This window comes from Apus apus, chromosome 1, assembly GCF_020740795.1.
Source record: "Apus apus isolate bApuApu2 chromosome 1, bApuApu2.pri.cur, whole genome shotgun sequence".
In the NCBI taxonomy this organism is placed as follows: Eukaryota; Metazoa; Chordata; class Aves; order Apodiformes; family Apodidae; genus Apus; species Apus apus.
Window position 1 is genome coordinate 131,405,906 of NC_067282.1, and position 16,762 is coordinate 131,422,667.

At 38.1% G+C, this 16,762-nt stretch overlaps 1 protein-coding gene across 1 annotated transcript in view; it reads left to right on the forward strand.

The window, feature by feature from the left end:
• Positions 1-16,762, forward strand: part of RASSF8 (Ras association domain family member 8) — a 96,491-nt gene that overhangs the window by 63,831 nt on the left and 15,898 nt on the right. Inside the window, exon 3 of the mRNA XM_051631071.1 lies at positions 10,716-10,911. Coding sequence (XP_051487031.1) covers positions 10,809-10,911 — 103 coding nt within the window. The 5' untranslated portion in view covers positions 10,716-10,808. The remainder of the gene's footprint in view (positions 1-10,715; positions 10,912-16,762) is intronic.

Genomic DNA, 16,762 nt, shown 5'->3' on the forward strand with positions numbered 1-16,762 from the left:
TCTATATAGTATACAATAGTCTTTAGTATAAAGTTAATAATAACTATATGTGTTGTCTGTACGTGTATCAAGCTGCAGGATAAGTTTTCAATTACTGTCTTGCCTTATTCAGCTATTGTGGAGGTTGCTCAGCTCTGCCTATAGCAGTGGCTGCATTTTTCACACAATAGAAGAAGAAGGGAGAAGATAATGAAGACTTAAATCAGTATTGATTCCAGAACGTTTTTTTCTGTATATTGGACTTTGTCACAATGCAATCATTTTGTGGGGAGGGATCATGACACTAGAATTTGCTTCTATAAACTGAGATGAGAAGGAGAGAAGGAAGCAGGAGGAGAAGCCTTCTTTAGATTACAGAATTGCCAAGGGTTCCTTGGAAAGCTTGAAGCTCAGTCATCTAAAATAATGAACACAAAGGTGGTTTGCCCTTAGAATGAAAACACACACTAAAACCTTAAGCAAAATAAAAACAGAGAATGAGGATCTTAGCAAATGAGATAAAAATTGTAAGTCACTGGAATACATCTGTTTTGGACCATTCCATTTGAGGTGTTTGAAGTCACTGAAGTTGCAGAGCGTGAGGCCTCAGCAGTTTCTGGAAATTGAAACCCCTTGAACATATGAAACACTTAGAAACGTGCTGTGTGAATAATCTTAAATTAGTTGCTATTGAAACTGTAGGCCTTTCTTGTCACCTCTTCAGTAACGCAGATGTCCCAAGGACTTGCACTGTTCTTTTATTTTTGTTGTTGCTTTTTAAGCTGGCCTGTATTACATGCATGTAATGTAAAACTCAATTGTGTGCTGTGTTTTGAACGGAAAACCAAGAAGACTTGATACACAACTGTGCTGAAGATGTCCAAACCACAGAATGTTGAACTGTTCCCCAGGATTGTTAATGCCTAAAATCATCTTTAGAGGAATAGGTACCTTCTTTTTGATAAAATGCTTCAAAGTATGTGGGTAATTTCAACATTGATGTTTAATGTGGCTTTTCAATTCACTCATTAAAAACAAAAATACACTAATTCTCTTTTCTGCTATATTGTACTTATGTAATTGTTGTTTGCTTGTTTTTAATTTAATTGTCAGGTTTGGATGTCTGGACTCATTAGTGCTTTATATTTTGGATTATTTTAGGCCTTTATTTGTTCACTATTTTACAACTACCAGAAACTTTCTGTAGGCACTTTCCCTCAAATTCTTTGCAGGATTTAGATTGCTTGCTAGGTAATTGTGCTTAATAAGCCATTCTGGCCTCCTAATGTTACCTGGTATTGTACACTTCCATAGCTGCATATCAATAAAGATTAGAAATCCCAGCAACCATTTCTCATTTAAAAGAAAACTGCCCAGGCTCTTTTTGTTAAGATCTGTCACAAAATTCTAAATCCTTAACCCTGTCTGTTAACTCATTCACTGCTGCTAATGGCTAATAGCCCTCCAGACTACACAGCTTGCCCTCCATGTTTCTGTAGAGAGTAGAAGTCCACAGAGGTGGATACAATTTTTTGAAGTCTGGTAAGAAAGAGCAGTGGAAACAAAAGATGTCCAGATGTCCTAATTGGGCCTTCTGGAGTTGTTTCTTTTTCAAAAAAGAAACACAAGCTTGACTTCGCTTTGTAAGTGGTATATTGGCAGTGCCAAGTGCTTGGGCTCCTCAGCTCTTAGCACAGTATTACTGAGCAGCTGAGATGCTGTTTTGTTTAACTCGGACCGTATGTTCTGCAGTACCAGTGTCTGGCATCCCAGACATCTCATAATTAAGCTGAGAGACATATGGTGGAGATTCACCATGATGGGAGGAATGATGCTAAAATTCCTTCTGGTGGGGCCTATTTACTCTCAAAATTCTCTATTAAGTTGCCAATCCTCTGAATGCTTTCCAGGAGCTCTTTAAGCAGATAGATCACTGTTTGTCTTGGCATCTCTAAAAGGTAATGGAACCCTCTCAAAGAAGGTACACTTTGCCCAAGGTGTTTGTAGGACACATGGAGATGAGTAGAATAAGGTCAGTTAGCATGAAAAGCAGTGGGATCACAACATGCCACCTGTTGCTCCACTGTGATTTGGTAGGCATGGTGCAGAAGTAGGCCAAGGGAGAATTTGAAGGAGGATAATGAGATTTAAGCAGTAACTTAGTGGAGTTTCTCTTCTCTGTGCATGTCTGAGGCAACTTTTGTAAATGAACCATAAAGCTATACATTTAATTTGGAAAAATGTATGAGGAATAAGAAGGGTGGAGCTAAGTGCGGAAGGACTTCCTGAATGAAAATAAGTAGATCACTTATACTAGAGAAAGGGGAGGGCTGCTTTGCTTCCTCTGTTTTTTTTGGCAAGTCTGCTGGCTCCGGAAAACTTCCATTACATCATCATTCTGGGCAGATGGACAAGATGGGATTGCTGAGGGTGCAGTGAGGAGGTAGATGTGGGCATTAAGACTTGAGATGAAGGCCGGTAACTGCATGGCATGTAATGAAAGGTTGTATCTCAGAGGGTACACAGTGTAGACAGTGTCTGAAAATATGGAGAAGTGGAAAGGGTGATGACTTGAAAATTGTTGCAACAGAGGAAGATCTAACATCCATTTTCCATTGGTATTACTGACTGTGAGTGTAGTTGGATTGCTGTCAGTTTTTTGGCATAGGATCCTGTTTTTCCTGAAGAGCTCTTTGCTGGGTCAGTCTGTGAATGCCGTATGTGATCTCTGTATGACTGCTTCCCAAAGGGAGGTGTGTTTATAGTGATGTTATTAATCTCTATGCTTCTTGCCTCTCCCAGTGAGTTTTGGGCCTCTTAGGTACATTTTAGCCAAACTTAAAGAGAATTAGTGGTTTAGAAAGTATGCATTTCTTAGCAGTTTCCCTAAAATTATCAGCTGAATAGAGCAAAGAGACCTAAGTATACTCACATCCTAAAGTGGTATTGCAGTTCCACATGGATTTTGAGACAGAGCAATGAGTTGGTCAAAGCAGTGTAGGCTTGGCTTGGAGCTGCCTGTAGCACCACCAGAGCACTGAAAGCAGAGCTAGGGGAATTATGCAGTTAGGGTGTTTTAGTCCATAAACTATTGCTGCGCATTATGATTACCTCAGATTTTGCTCTAATAACTAAGATTACCCAAGCTCACAATTGTCTAGAGAGGGGAGATACTAATGTGAGTATCTTGAGTATAGCTGAGTCCTATAAACAGAGAACAGAAGGAGCAAGTAAGTTTTTTTGTGCTCAGGGAAGTATGGAAATAAGCATATCCAGACATGAATTTTAGAAAAGGATGGATTTCCCCAACTTGTTTCTTTTACTTGCCTTAACTGTTTAAAGACACCTTGTAGAAATATGTTCTGTCTTGCAGACTTTTCTAGGTTGCTAGGAGAGTGACTTGAAATTTCTTAGATAATGTCTAATGAATAATGTAGCTTCTCTCTGAATAAGGCTTTGAGATTATGATTTCTTTTAAAAACAGTTATGTTGATTAAGTTGAAAGTGCCTCACCTTATTTCTGTTTAAGGAACTTCACTTAATTGCAGTGAGATTTCTTTTCAGTAGTCATGTAGTACTATGGCTTTAAACCATATATTTAGTTGACATTTAAAACTTAAGTTAATTCAAATTTGAAGAAATTTTAGTTGTAAGAAAAGTTTTATTTCCCATGTCCTTTAGTGCAAGCACCAAAGTAGAGAAATAGGCTCATTTATCATTCAACTTTCCTTAAAATATACTGGAAGTGAGTGTTGTGTTTGTGTATGTGTCTTGAAAAGTGGAGGATATAATAGTGTGTTTTGTATACTTTTCCGAGCTTTATGAGATTTGCACTCGGTTCCCATTTGAAGTACAAGGAACACAGCAGTTTGACAGCTGTGACTCGGGGTGCTTGTAATCGAACGACAAAAAACACAGCAAGCATTGCATGTGGGCCTGACCGAAGTGTAAGGAACTAATTCAGCCCTACAAAACCAAGATTTAAGCCAGTTCTTGCCAAAACAGAGCAGATGACCTCATTGCCATTAGTGTAAATATTGCCAATTGCACACAAATGGCTTCAATCCCTCAACTGGCTGTAAGTATTTTTAAACTGTAAGGGAAGAGGGGAAATGTGAACTGGTGGAGCTTTGTCTTCCTTGAGACCAGCTGAGAGAGTGACCTATTTTCTCACCTTTGAAGCCAAGGCATTTAGACATGTAAGGCAACTTTCAAGTAAACTGTGTGTATTGTAGCTTTTATATAAAATATTTCTTCTACACTGAAATAGCTTGCTTTGTTTTGTTTCTTTCTCTCCCACACGCTATTTAGACCATATTAGAGGTGTATACATGTAAGTTCCCCTTAATGTTGCTGTCATTAGTAAAGTTGTGGTTGCTTTTTTCTCAGATGCCTGTGTGTTGGGATACTAATGAAGAACAAATACTTGAAGGGCTTTGGAAGACATTAATGTAGTAAATGTATGCCTGGTGACTTGAGATGATGATTCATGAGATGTTTATTTAATGCATATGACTTTTTTGAGCTGTTTGTCACTGAATTTATTATATGCAGTGCAGTCTCCTTTGCTAAAATATCTGGAAAAGGCTTTTCATCTGCCACAGAATAAAATACATCCCAGCTGTTAACCAACTGTCTTAACCTCTACTATGCTGCTACGAACAATACAACCCTCCCTAGAATGGTGGTGAGCAATGAGGCTTTCTAAGATGGCTCCATTCAGTCCTACCTTTCTCAAAGGATTGTGGTGTTTCATACTGATAATTTTGTTTGCCAATAGCTGGAATACAGAGTGTGGAAAAGGAGTGCTTTGTGTAAAAGCACCTGCAGATGATACTTCAGTCCTAATCCTGAAGCAGACTCAAGGTTGGGATTTAGAGATTAAGCCTACTTGAACTTGATTCAGACTTGTATCAAATTAAATCCTGTCAATCCCAAGAGCTGAAAGCAAGTGCTGCATGAGATACTGTTTGGGTTTGCTGGTACATATCCTGAATTAAATGCTCTTAACTCAAGTTTTAAATTTTGCTTTTAATTTGACTGACTGAAACCTAGTTAAAGATCCTTGGGAGTCTGACTTGAGTGCTATCACCTTCTCCAAAGTGCCCCTGGGTTTTTGTACAAGTCTATGTGGAGTTCAGACACTTTTTATATCTAATCATAGGGAAAGGAGAATGTTCATCTCAGGGTTGCTGTTCCCGTTGAATTAATTCCAAGTATGAGTGTTTGAAACTTACTGTTTAAACTGCAAGTTTATGGTCTTAACAGTGACCAAATGAAAAGAAACTTTAATAATCCTCTGTTTCGTAGGCTTACCTGCTGGTTTGTTTTCTTTCAAGCATTTTGTGGCGATTTGAAAATGTTATGGAACGCAGTTGGGTCAAACTTTGTGGCTTCAAAGTTGTGAGTCAAGATACGTGTTAACAGACCGATGGGTTTTGAAAGCATTACCACTCCAGCCATCCATATGTATTAGTGACAGCAGGTTGAAACTTAAGTTTTCTATGTAGGCATGTGAATTTTAGACACAGTCTGTGATCAGGAAGCTGTCTAGCTATCTCATCTCCTGCACTCCACCTCCCAAGCTGGTGAATCCTGTTTCGTGCTGCAGTTAAGTCATTGCTAAATGTTATCATGGTTTTCTTCACTTTGTTACTTGTAACATGAGCCAGCTTAATGAAGCATACTGATGATAATGGAGGATGAGCGCTGAAGCCCCAGTAATGAATTTAGGGACTTTTTTTAGTATACTGGTGTGGCCATCAGCTTGCTAGTTAAAGGTGACCAGGCACAGCAAAGACTGGAGTCAGTTTCTAGCTCATGTGATGACTCGGGAGGAGGGGAAGAGACAGGTTGTGCTGAGGTCTTTGAGATAGCGGTCACTATTTCTGTGTGTCTGAAAAGGAAACAAATTACCTATTGAACAAAGATGGCTGAGAATGGCAGACAATGACAAATCAAAAGATGCAAGGGTTAAGATTAAAACATTATGAAGTAAGAAGATGCCCTAAAGACAAACACATTTCCTGGAGTCAGAGATCAGACTGAGAATTAAAATAAAAACACTAAAGATAAAAAAAATAGAAATTTCAAGGTGGAAGAGTTATTTCATTGCAACTAATAACTCACTTGATTGTTGCCATTAATAAAAATTATCTTTAAAGATACGACAAAAGGTGTGGATTATTTTTTTACCTCCTCTTATCACTCCCCTACTCTCAAAAGAAAAGAAGTTAATTCTTTCTTGCCATTTCTTACCAATACAAAGAGAAAAGATACTTCCAATTAGGTTTTTCTGCACTGTAAAGATTGTATCTGAAGGAGAGGTGGGGGATGTTCTCTAATTAGGAAAAATATCCATCTGGTACAAAACAATGTTTCTTTTCCTCCTTTTTTCCCACCATATTGTTAGCTGCATTGCACAATGAGAAACTGCATAGCAAGCTCTTGCACTAAGCAATTGAGGGTTTTTGGATGCAAGTCAACAAGTCATTTGTCTGGGAAACTGACTTTGAGATGTCTGGGGAATTCTAGGTTATCTGGAGGCAAAATCTCTACTTGCCATTGTTTCTAGAAACAACTTCTTGTAGTTCAGAGTTTTTATGAACTTGCATATTGGTGTCCTCTCACAGGTAGGGTGTACATACATAGTTTGTGTGTGTCCTGGATAGCACTTGCAGCATCTGGATTTTGGCCTGTTTTACACAGATATGTGTTAGACCATCTCTTGGTCAGTCTCATGTGAGGCAAATTCCTGGGTACTTAAGCTCTCTCTCAAGCTTGTTCTCAAAACTGTCATCTTCATGGTTGTGGGACCTCTGGTTTGTTTGTTTTAAGCAGTGCTTATTATCTCTGAGTGTTCTTCTGGAATAGTAGAAGAATAACACACTACAAGAAGACATCACTTAGCCCCACTAAAGAAAGTTGGATGCTACCTCTGCATAAACTTTTCAAAGAAACACTGATTTCAAAACCACACCTATGCCTTTCTAATATAATGTTATGTGCAGAATATTTACACCTGATATTTTGACTTGGACCTGACATGAAAGATTTTTGCCCTTTTATTGGTGGTAAGTAGTGTATCTTGCAGGATACTTCATCAATCCAAGGGAGGAGGCTCTTTGCTAAGTACTAGTTAGCTTGTTTCTAGTAGCCAATTCTGTATTTTCGGTCATCTTCATCTGGAAAATGTTACTTTGCTCTATGCCAGGATTCTTACAGTAGGGAGGATCTGCCAAATGTCTCCCTTTTCACAGGGGGTACTGTCATGCCCTTCTGGGTGGTTTATAAGCTCTTTCTAAGTAGCTGAACTGGCTTATTTGTACTGGGTTTGTTGGAGCTTTTTTGTTTTGTTTTTCTATCAAGCCTTCCTTTCACTAACTATTCTCATTGACAGCTTTCAGCCTTGGTGGAACAAGCTGTCTCTTTGTCCAGAGCCCTATCTAGTGTCAGAACAGGGAAAAGTGAGGAACACAACTTGGCCATAGTGCACAGAGGATGAGAAATAAAGGGAAAATACCAAATTCTAGATTATGTTTACTTATAGCTAATTGCAAATTGAAGTATGCTCACTTCTAAGTATACTAAAGAGCATGCAGATTATTCATTGGAGGAACAAAGTTACTAAAGTAGTTAGTCAAAATTCTGAAGTTGGCTTCACAGCAACAGGAATTCAGCCCTGATTTGAGGTGCACACTGCTTTGAAATGATGTGAACCTTCTAAAGGTTAGAAGTGAGGTGAAATCAACATCTTAATTTTAACTCTCAGGGTTTCTCATGACTTAATGCTTAACGTCAAGTATAAATAAGCAAAAATCTGCTTGGAATATCTCTTTTTTAAAAAATACAAGAAGGCTGCTTTTGTTGTTTCAGTATTGTTATTTAGTCTGTTAAAACTATTTGCCCCGTACAAAATGAATGGGAATTTCCCTCCCAAGCTCAAACTGCTGCAAAGACACTTTGTTTGGATTGTTTGCCACTTTGGTGAATGTTATTTTCAAAATTTGAAGTGTCAGCAAACATTTCATTATTAAATGATCCCTCTCTTGTAATATTTTTGTTTTTATTTGTTTTTGAAGATTGACTGTAGGAAAACAGATGAGCAAAACTGATCTGCACTGGATGCAAGACTGTGCATTGTGTGCTGACTATGGGGAAAAATGCACTTGCTGGCTTGCTAAATTGGGATAATGCTTTGGATGTTAACAGACAGAAAAACAATTAGAGCTGTCAGATGCTTTGCCGACGTGTGCATTGTCACATGGTGAAATGGCTTGTGTTGTGCCAGTAAATCTGAACTGTTCAACTCTCAGCAAGATATTAAGTTAATTAATAAAGTTCCTTACGCCAGAATGTGAAGTCTGTTTATTTGTGAAGACAGCTATAAACAGTGGAAGTCACTGATGGGGCCTGATAGGTGTTTTCTCAGTCTGTTATGTTACAGACTAGTAAAAGACTTTCTTCTGCTTAGTTTATTGGTACCTTAAAACAATGTTACCTGGCTGAAGTGTTTCTGTTTGTGCACTGTTGATACTTGTGCAGATAGTTTTCTTTGAAGTATGTCAGTTTATGTGGGAAAATGTTTATTTAAACTCTGACCTCTCTGGGTTTGCAAGTGCTTGCTAATGTCTTGAAAGACTCTTCTATATATACTGCTGTTCTTAAAAGCTATCACTTTTGTGTTGGTTAATTATACAAGCATATTTGAAAGCTGGTTTTACCTGTATGTTTGATCTTATTAATGTTTGTTTTGTTTTCTTAATGGGTACATCTGGACAGGGGTTTCGGGGTGCGTGCTGGACTGACTTTACAGCAGACTTGCTTGGTTCTTCTCCACTAAAGCTTGTCCTGTCAATGTGGTCTGACCCCTCTGGCTCTAATGGGCTCTGAGGTGTGTTGTGCTGACTGCCACAACTTGTCTGGTGAAGATGAGTGTGTCTGCTGGATCATGTGTCGATATTTGTCAGCTGCAGAATTTGGTTGTAGTGGGACATAATCTTTCCATGCTAGCTTGAGGGCTGCACTAGTACATCATTTTGTTCACTACACCAGAAGAAAGCAGCTCTGATTAAACTGTAAAACATGTACTAAATATTTGCTTCCTGAGCTTTTCCTGCACCATTTCTGCTGCCACGTGCAGTTCTGCTAAATCCATCAGCATCATCAGATTCTGTGTTTCTTGTGTAACCCTACCCTGCATGTCTTTACTAATCTCCTCTCAATAAGTTTCAGATTTCTTTTACTCTATTCCTGTGTTACCCATTTTCCTAGTACTTAATTCTTAAAAAATATTATCTTTACTTGTATCACTTTATCCATATTAAATGACCTGAATGCATGGGCTTTCTTTATTGTACTATCATGGTTTATTTTTCCCCATCTTCTTAAATAACCCTAATTAGATTTTGGGTTTGGTTTTTTGATGGTATATTTTGTTGTGGTGGTGTTTTTATGTTTGATATCGGATGCTTTGTTTTGCTTTTTTTTTTTAATAAAAAAAAAAATCACCATTATTGGTGGTTCTGTTTTGGGGTAGTATTTTTTTATTATTCTTAAGATAATTCTTCTTGGAGTTGTTACTCTGAAATTTTTGAAATTCAGCATTTCAGCAGTTCCAGCTAGAAAATAACTCTTGTGAGCCATTATGCCAGTGGATCTGTTTATGCAGATGAAAAGCAAAACCACTAGATCAGTAATTAATCTAGAAGTTTACACTAGGTAAAACTTGAGCAACTCGACTGTTGGTACCATGACAGCAGATGGCAAATGGCTGATTGCTGAGTCCTAACCTAACTCCCTAGGTTTCTAATTCTATTTCTGTGCTTCCATGTTTTGTATTTTTTTTCCTGGCATTTGTGTATGGAAATAGATTTTTTTGACTTACGGGATTTTTGTTTTAGAAAAAAGCAACTTTCTGAACATTTTGCCATTTAAAAAAGTTGGGAAGTTTCTTTTTTAAAATGAAGCTGAGAGCTAGTATGTCATATTAGCTGGTACGACTGTACTGTTATTTCAGCAAAGGCAGCAGAACCATGCTCCAAAGTGAGAACTGACTAGATTAGGTGGTATGGCTTGCTTTTTTGGTTTAGTAGCATTGCACTGCCTGTGGAAAAACCCAAGATGACACTTTAGACAAAGTCTGTTTCCTTACAGAACCAGCAGTGTCAGCAGGGGTTAAACCACCTTAGTGACGCTTTCCCTATTGCACTCCCTTGTTTTAGGGAGAGCAGTCTTCTTCTTGCTTCCTTTCTGGGTTTTCCAGCTTTGGTACTAAATGCACAGGCTTGGTGAGACTAGGAGCCTTCAGCTGCTTCTGTATGGAGATAGGGTTGGACTTTCATGGATGGCTATAAATAAAAATACTTCTCCCTCATTTTGCTACGCCATCACCTGCTAGGAGTTATTGAGCAAACACTCGAAGCATCAATAACCAGTCCCTTGAAACATCCAGGCAGTATATAAAGGGCCCCTGTAACTGGAAATGGTTACAAGTTTACTCTGGAGTTGTTTGTTTAATGCCATTTCTCTTGGTGCTCTTTTTATAATAACGTTTAATATTTTAGGAAACCAACTGTGATGAAACTTCTGATCTGTCTACAGAATGGGCAGGCATTGCTAAAGCAAAGGATGCTTGTCATATTGCCTGTTCTACCCAACAGACATCAAGGTGAATTTGTTAACTTTTAAAAATGAGAATGCCTCACTATGAACAACAGGATTTTTGTCTCTTCTAGCTGCTGAGAGAAGTCTGCTGTGTTGTCTCCAGTATAGCTGCAAGTATGACTTGATTGACTTGCATTCATGGCTCTTGGATGATCTGGTGAACCATGGAGCTCAAAGTATGGGTGGATGGAGTCCAGAGAATTGTGTGTGGTGTCACCGAAGTCACAACGTGCCAGGAAGTTGTAATAGCCCTTGCTCAGGCTATTGGTAAGTAAATCTATCAGCTGGGTGTTTGGGAACTGGGGTGAAGCTTCTTCTGTGAAGCTAAACCAAGGCAAGGTGGGATTGCACCGAATATCAGCAGAGCATGAACATGTAATGCACAGAGGGATAACCTTGCAGAGTAAACTTGCAGCCTTTGATTTTTCATTTTTTCATGTGCTGCCCTTTGTCATTGTAAATACAGCATGGACTAAAGATGGTGCTTAACTGTCACTGTTTTGAGTACCAAAGAAATATAAAAGCAGTGCAAAATAATTGTTTGCCTTTCACAAGCTAATGATGTTCATTGAAATTATACATGTTGCAAGTATCCCTAGCTATATTTGGAATAGTATAAATCAATGAAATAGATTCTTCAAGTTCTTCTCTTGCTCCTGCAGTCCACATAACTCAATACTAATGAAAGGGTAACTTGAAGTCTGTTCACTGTTAGCTATTTGCTGAACAGTTTAATGGGGGAAAGGAAAATAACCTTTCACACTCTGCTACAAGAACGAACATTCCTGCAGTCTGTCAGATCTTTCTCAGTGATTGAGAGTATCCTGAATAAGCCTCAACTTCATCCCTTCAGTGCTTCCTAAGCTGAATCTTATTCTTTGCTAATATTTTATAGTTGGCTTTATGTACTATTTAAATTTAGGCGTTAAAACCTATGTCTAACCTAAATTCAATTAACACTTTTAATTGTTAGCTTTTGCATTTGTCAGTATTCTAACAGTTTTGCAAGATTTGATTAGCAGTCTAACTTGATTGCAAAATAATAATTTTCTAATAAAAAAAACAACTTAGGGCCGTAACTATCAACTAGATATTCTACTTATAAATGTGAAGTAAATTTCTCTGAATTTCTGTGATGTTTGTTTATTTAAATATTTACTTCAGAACATCATTTCCATATACTTTCATCTGGTGAATTAGAAGACTGGCACTTTTTAATGTTATATCTTAAGGGGATTGACCACAGTGTTAGCATGTGTAGATTCTATCTAAATGCATCAAATACCTTTTAAAGTTTTGTTTTAAAATGGTAGACAGTGTGTCTCTAAAATTTTGTATTCAGTGGTTAAGTGTGGTTTTGTGTTAGTTGCAGCTTTTCATTTAGTGCTAATTAGTTTATAAATTGCTTGCTTCCGTATCTCATTTTCTGCCTATAGATTTTTTTAATAAAATTATGCTAGCATGATAGGAAATACTGAGGAGTAGGATAGGAGATGTTGAGGAGTATTATATATTTGAAAAAATAATAAATAATTTGGTGATGATGACTTATTTACTTTGCTTTCCCTATCCCTTTCATCCTGTTTCTTTGCCTCCTCCTCCAAAACAAAAAATGTCAGGCTCTCAGTTCTAGACAATAATTTAATGTTCTCCTGTCTAATTCCTATGTTTTCTTCTGTATCCTCAGTTATTAGCCTGAACTCTGAAAAGACTCCGTGAGCCTTGGAAATGGACACAGTTTTTGTCAACTCAGCAGACTTCCTTTTCTGTAACACGTCACCAGTTCATCTGGGGCATGTGACTCAGGCTTCATGCGGAGATAAATTTCAGTTGCAACCAGTGCCAAATTGAGATAAACCTTTGGAAGCTCCTTCCTGAGGCAGATATCTACTCTAGAAAACACCTAGGTGATTGTGCTCCAGTTTCCCACTGGGGCTGCTAGGACAATATTAAACACCATATAAATTACACTTGTGTGCCTTTGGCAGATGGGGCTTTCCCAACCTCCCTGTCAGGCCATTCATCAGAAATGCAACCATATGTCTGCTCCTTTGGTTTGGCTATATATAGGTACCAGCTTACCAGGAATATTTGTCCCTCAAATTTGAATGGGAATCTATTCAAATGTATCCCTCTAGCTCTCACCTGACATTTGGTCGTGGAAAGTAGCCAGTCTTAGCTGGCTTCCTCCTTGTTTGGCTCTGATCTTATTTTCCACTTTGCAGTTTGGCTCCTTCAGCAGTCACATAGCTTAGCAGGACTCAACATTATTTTGTCTGTCTGTTGGTCTGTCTGCAAAGTTTTTGAGATGCCTCTTTTGTTCCGTGGTGTCTGTCAGCTTATTGCTAGGTTATACGACACACATACCCCCCAAAAAGCATCCTTCTTCACTGAGCCTGGAGTATGAACTGCAGTGGGTCTGTTATTAGTGTTGAAGTGCAACTTCTGGAGTATCTGCAAGTTAACTTACTCTGCAGCCATATCCACTGGAGAAAGCACAAGTCAAAGATACTTGTACTCTTTTAAGACATCAATAGTTCAGGAAGCTTTTAATGGACAAACTGAAGCTGTCTGTACTCTAAACATATGAAAAGCAAAGCTTTACAATATATTTCAAAAATAGGAAAATGAAAAGTATTGTGGAATGGGTTGTGGTTGGAAGTCACCTCTGAACATCATCTAGTCCATTTCTGCTGTTTAAAGCAGGGCCAGCTACAGCAGGTTGCTCAGGACCGTGTTCAGCCAGGTTTTGAATGTGGCTGGGATGGAGACTCCACTACCTCTCTGAGCAACCTGTTCTGGTGTTCAGTCACTCCTGCAGTAGAGAGTTTCTCTCTGCATCCTTCCCCACCCCACATGTTTAAATGGAATTTCTTGTATTTCAAGAAATACTTGATCAAATGCAGAAGCTACATCTACTGATCTCCTGCTGTGATAAGAGCAATAAAAAGGTTTTTGTCTATTTTCTCTCTTGTGTTGTGGAAATCCCGTAGTAACTTTCTTCAGGACACAAAAGAGTCCTTATTTATTTATGCAGAGACAGGAGGACTGAAATTGTAAATAGGTAGGGCTATTTTAGCCAGGCTATCCTTCTTTGTAGGAGGTTCTGTCCCACACCCAAATACTTTGGGTAGGGGGTAGCCTACCCAAAGGTAGCCTAATCCTTTGATAGGGGAGTGTTGTCACTTAACTTGCCTGGCTATTCCTTACCTATTCCTTACAAATTGTTACCTGCCACAAACAATCTTTCAGTAGAAAGGCCTGCATGTTTCTTCCTTTTAGGCTGTGCTTCTGACAAATAACTTATGTTACCTGTTCTTATGTTATGGTCCTCTTCCCCTGTTGCCCATCTCTTGATCCTTGAGGAGTTGGAAATTATTCTACTCTAAGTTTCTGTGCAAATAATTTTTTAAAATTTCCATTTGGCTTGAAGTTGAAGGGTTTTAATTAAATTTCAAATAAAAATAATTCTTTAAAACGAAAACAAGAAGGGAGAGTTGTCTCCCTTGGTGATCCCAACATAGCTTATACATGTACAAATACATATATATAATGTAATTAATGTGAGAGAGAATGATACCAATTGCATATCATTTTGCATACTGTAATTGATTGTGTCTCTAACTTAGAAGGAGTTAGAAAGGCTTTAGCTGGAGGGAGGATCTCTGGAACTCTGTTCAAGCCAGACATAAAACTATACAGTTAAAAATTTCCAGAGAGTGAAATCACCTCCCACCGGGATCTTGAAGAACACTTGATATTAACCTTTTGTTAGTTTCATCCAGGGCTGTTTCTTCTTTCTATTTTTTTTTTTTTTTTTAAACTCAAGCTGCTTGCAAATTACAAAGGAAAATTTAGCCTTTGAATACAAATAAAATAAGTGATTGTTTCATTATGAGAAACTAAGCCCTCACCAAAATGTAAAAATATGCCACAGCACAGTTCAAATTGAGACAATCAGTCTTGTATTAAAAATATTTTTACCAGGAGGGATGAGCTAGATTTAATCACATCCATGGTTGTCTGTTTTCAAAATGTACTCTTGACAGCAAATTCTGCCTTTTCTTCTGATTCCACTAGCTTTTCTGTGTATTCTGTGAAAATCATGCCAGAGTGGCTTCACATAAATAGAATTTGGGCAACTGAAAAACAAGTTAAAAGAAGGTTATTAATTCTTTTCAACTGCATGTATGATGAGATGACTGGGGAATCCCATCAGGGGTCTGTTTTGCAGAGTAGGATATGGACACAGGTGTGTCTGAGCGTAGTGGCTCTTCTAAAAAAGTCATTGTAATACTGAGGGGAAAAACAAATTAAAAAGAAGGTGAGCTAATCATATTGGCTGATATCTTAGGCAAATGTAGTTTAACTACAGAAGATTTTTTTTTTTTAACTGGCTTTTACTGGTTGTTTTCCATTAAATATATTAAAAAAAATCTTCCCAAGGGATATGGTGACAAATACCTCAGTCACAAATATACTTGTCCTGTTTCTTCAGAACTGTTCTTCTCCCAGTTCCAGCCCCTGTGAGGATTTTCATTGCATTTGTTGGGATTTCTTTTTCCTCTGGAGACAAGAGTGTATCTTCTGCACTCAGAATGACATGTTTCTTTCCTAGAAAGAGAGTATTTTAGCCTGTAGAAGAGAAGCTTGAATCCCTTACCAAAGTGCACTTTCATTTGCCTTCTCCATAATTTTTTGTGGCAAATAATTAAAATGGCACAGTGGCAGACTGGCTTTAAATAATGCTGTGCATCTGGGTTTTCTGACTGTAGCAGTGTCAGGAGAATGTGAGTGACACTTTACTGAACAGGAGGAAGTACAGCTCTCTCTTTAAAATCAAACAAATGCACCTGTCCAGTCTAAGTATTTTTCCTCAAAGATAAATGGGGTGTATTTTTGAAAATAAAGCACAGAATTGTTCAAAAGTTTTATAGCATTGTAAGGCTCAGCCAGAGTTGTATCTGGAAAAATCACACCACTTCATTGTTGTCTTGTGCTCGTCCCTTCCTCCAAATAATTTCTTCAAAAGCAAATGCAAGAACTGGCTGTCAGACACTTTTAGAGAGAAAAGAATCTAAGGTTGAATTGAATCTGAAGAACATCAGAAAATATCAACAATATTTGCAGTGTACAAACAAAGTTTTTAAACATTGAATTAATCGTGTAGTTTACTGCTAAGAATCTATTAAAGCTTGTGTGATTTTTGACCCCCAAATTTCATTCTATGCTGCTTCAAATAGCAACATTAAAAGGAATAAGAAATACAAGAAAGCTGTGAACGGTGGTGTTCCCGTGGTGTGATCATGAAAACTTTATGGTTCAGAAATCTAGTGGCAGTAACTTTGCTGAAAGGCACAGTGGTTGGGTGAAGTGATTCATTGCTGCCTTTCATGATGTGGTATGTCTAGTGTAGCAGTGGCACATGCGGCAGAGACCTGGGCTGCTTGATCTGCTTTGCCACCTCTTGCTGTTTGGTCGCAGCCAAGCTGCTCCTCTGCATTGTTTTACCTATTTAGGAAACGGGCCTAAAATATGTGTGGTACCTCTGAGTGCTTAGTCAAAAGGCAGCTGAAAGGATGAAATTCCTGTAAGCGCTTTGTTTTGTCAGATTATTATAAACTCTTGTATACCCTTTTTTCGAGCCAAAGGATAATAGTAATAAACTAAGACTTCAGTGTGATGAAGACACGTAATCCTATTGTGAGCACAGCTGTACCTTGTGACCTGAGCAGCCCATCCTCACTGCTGTTAGGCTTGAGCCTCTACATCTCTGTGCGCATGTTTTCTGGGAAGTGGTCTGCTCCTCAGATTTTCAGCTTTCTGTGGTGTGCACGTGTGTGCATAGTGTGGCATATGTTAAAAACTCGGAATAATACAAACTCTAACCTCCGTTCTAAAAGGTTTTTTTACTCTTCGTCTTTCCTGTGTATTTAATCAGTTCTCATGTATCTAGAATGGTATTTCTTTAAATTGCTAGGGATGTTAAGTATCACATAACGAATGAAATTCCAGATTCATATTTCAAAGGTATTGAGTTCAAATCTTACTGGCTTTGTTAAAAATGCCAGCAATTACTTTTCTATCAGTGCTGTTCAAGATCCAGGAGTTAATGCTG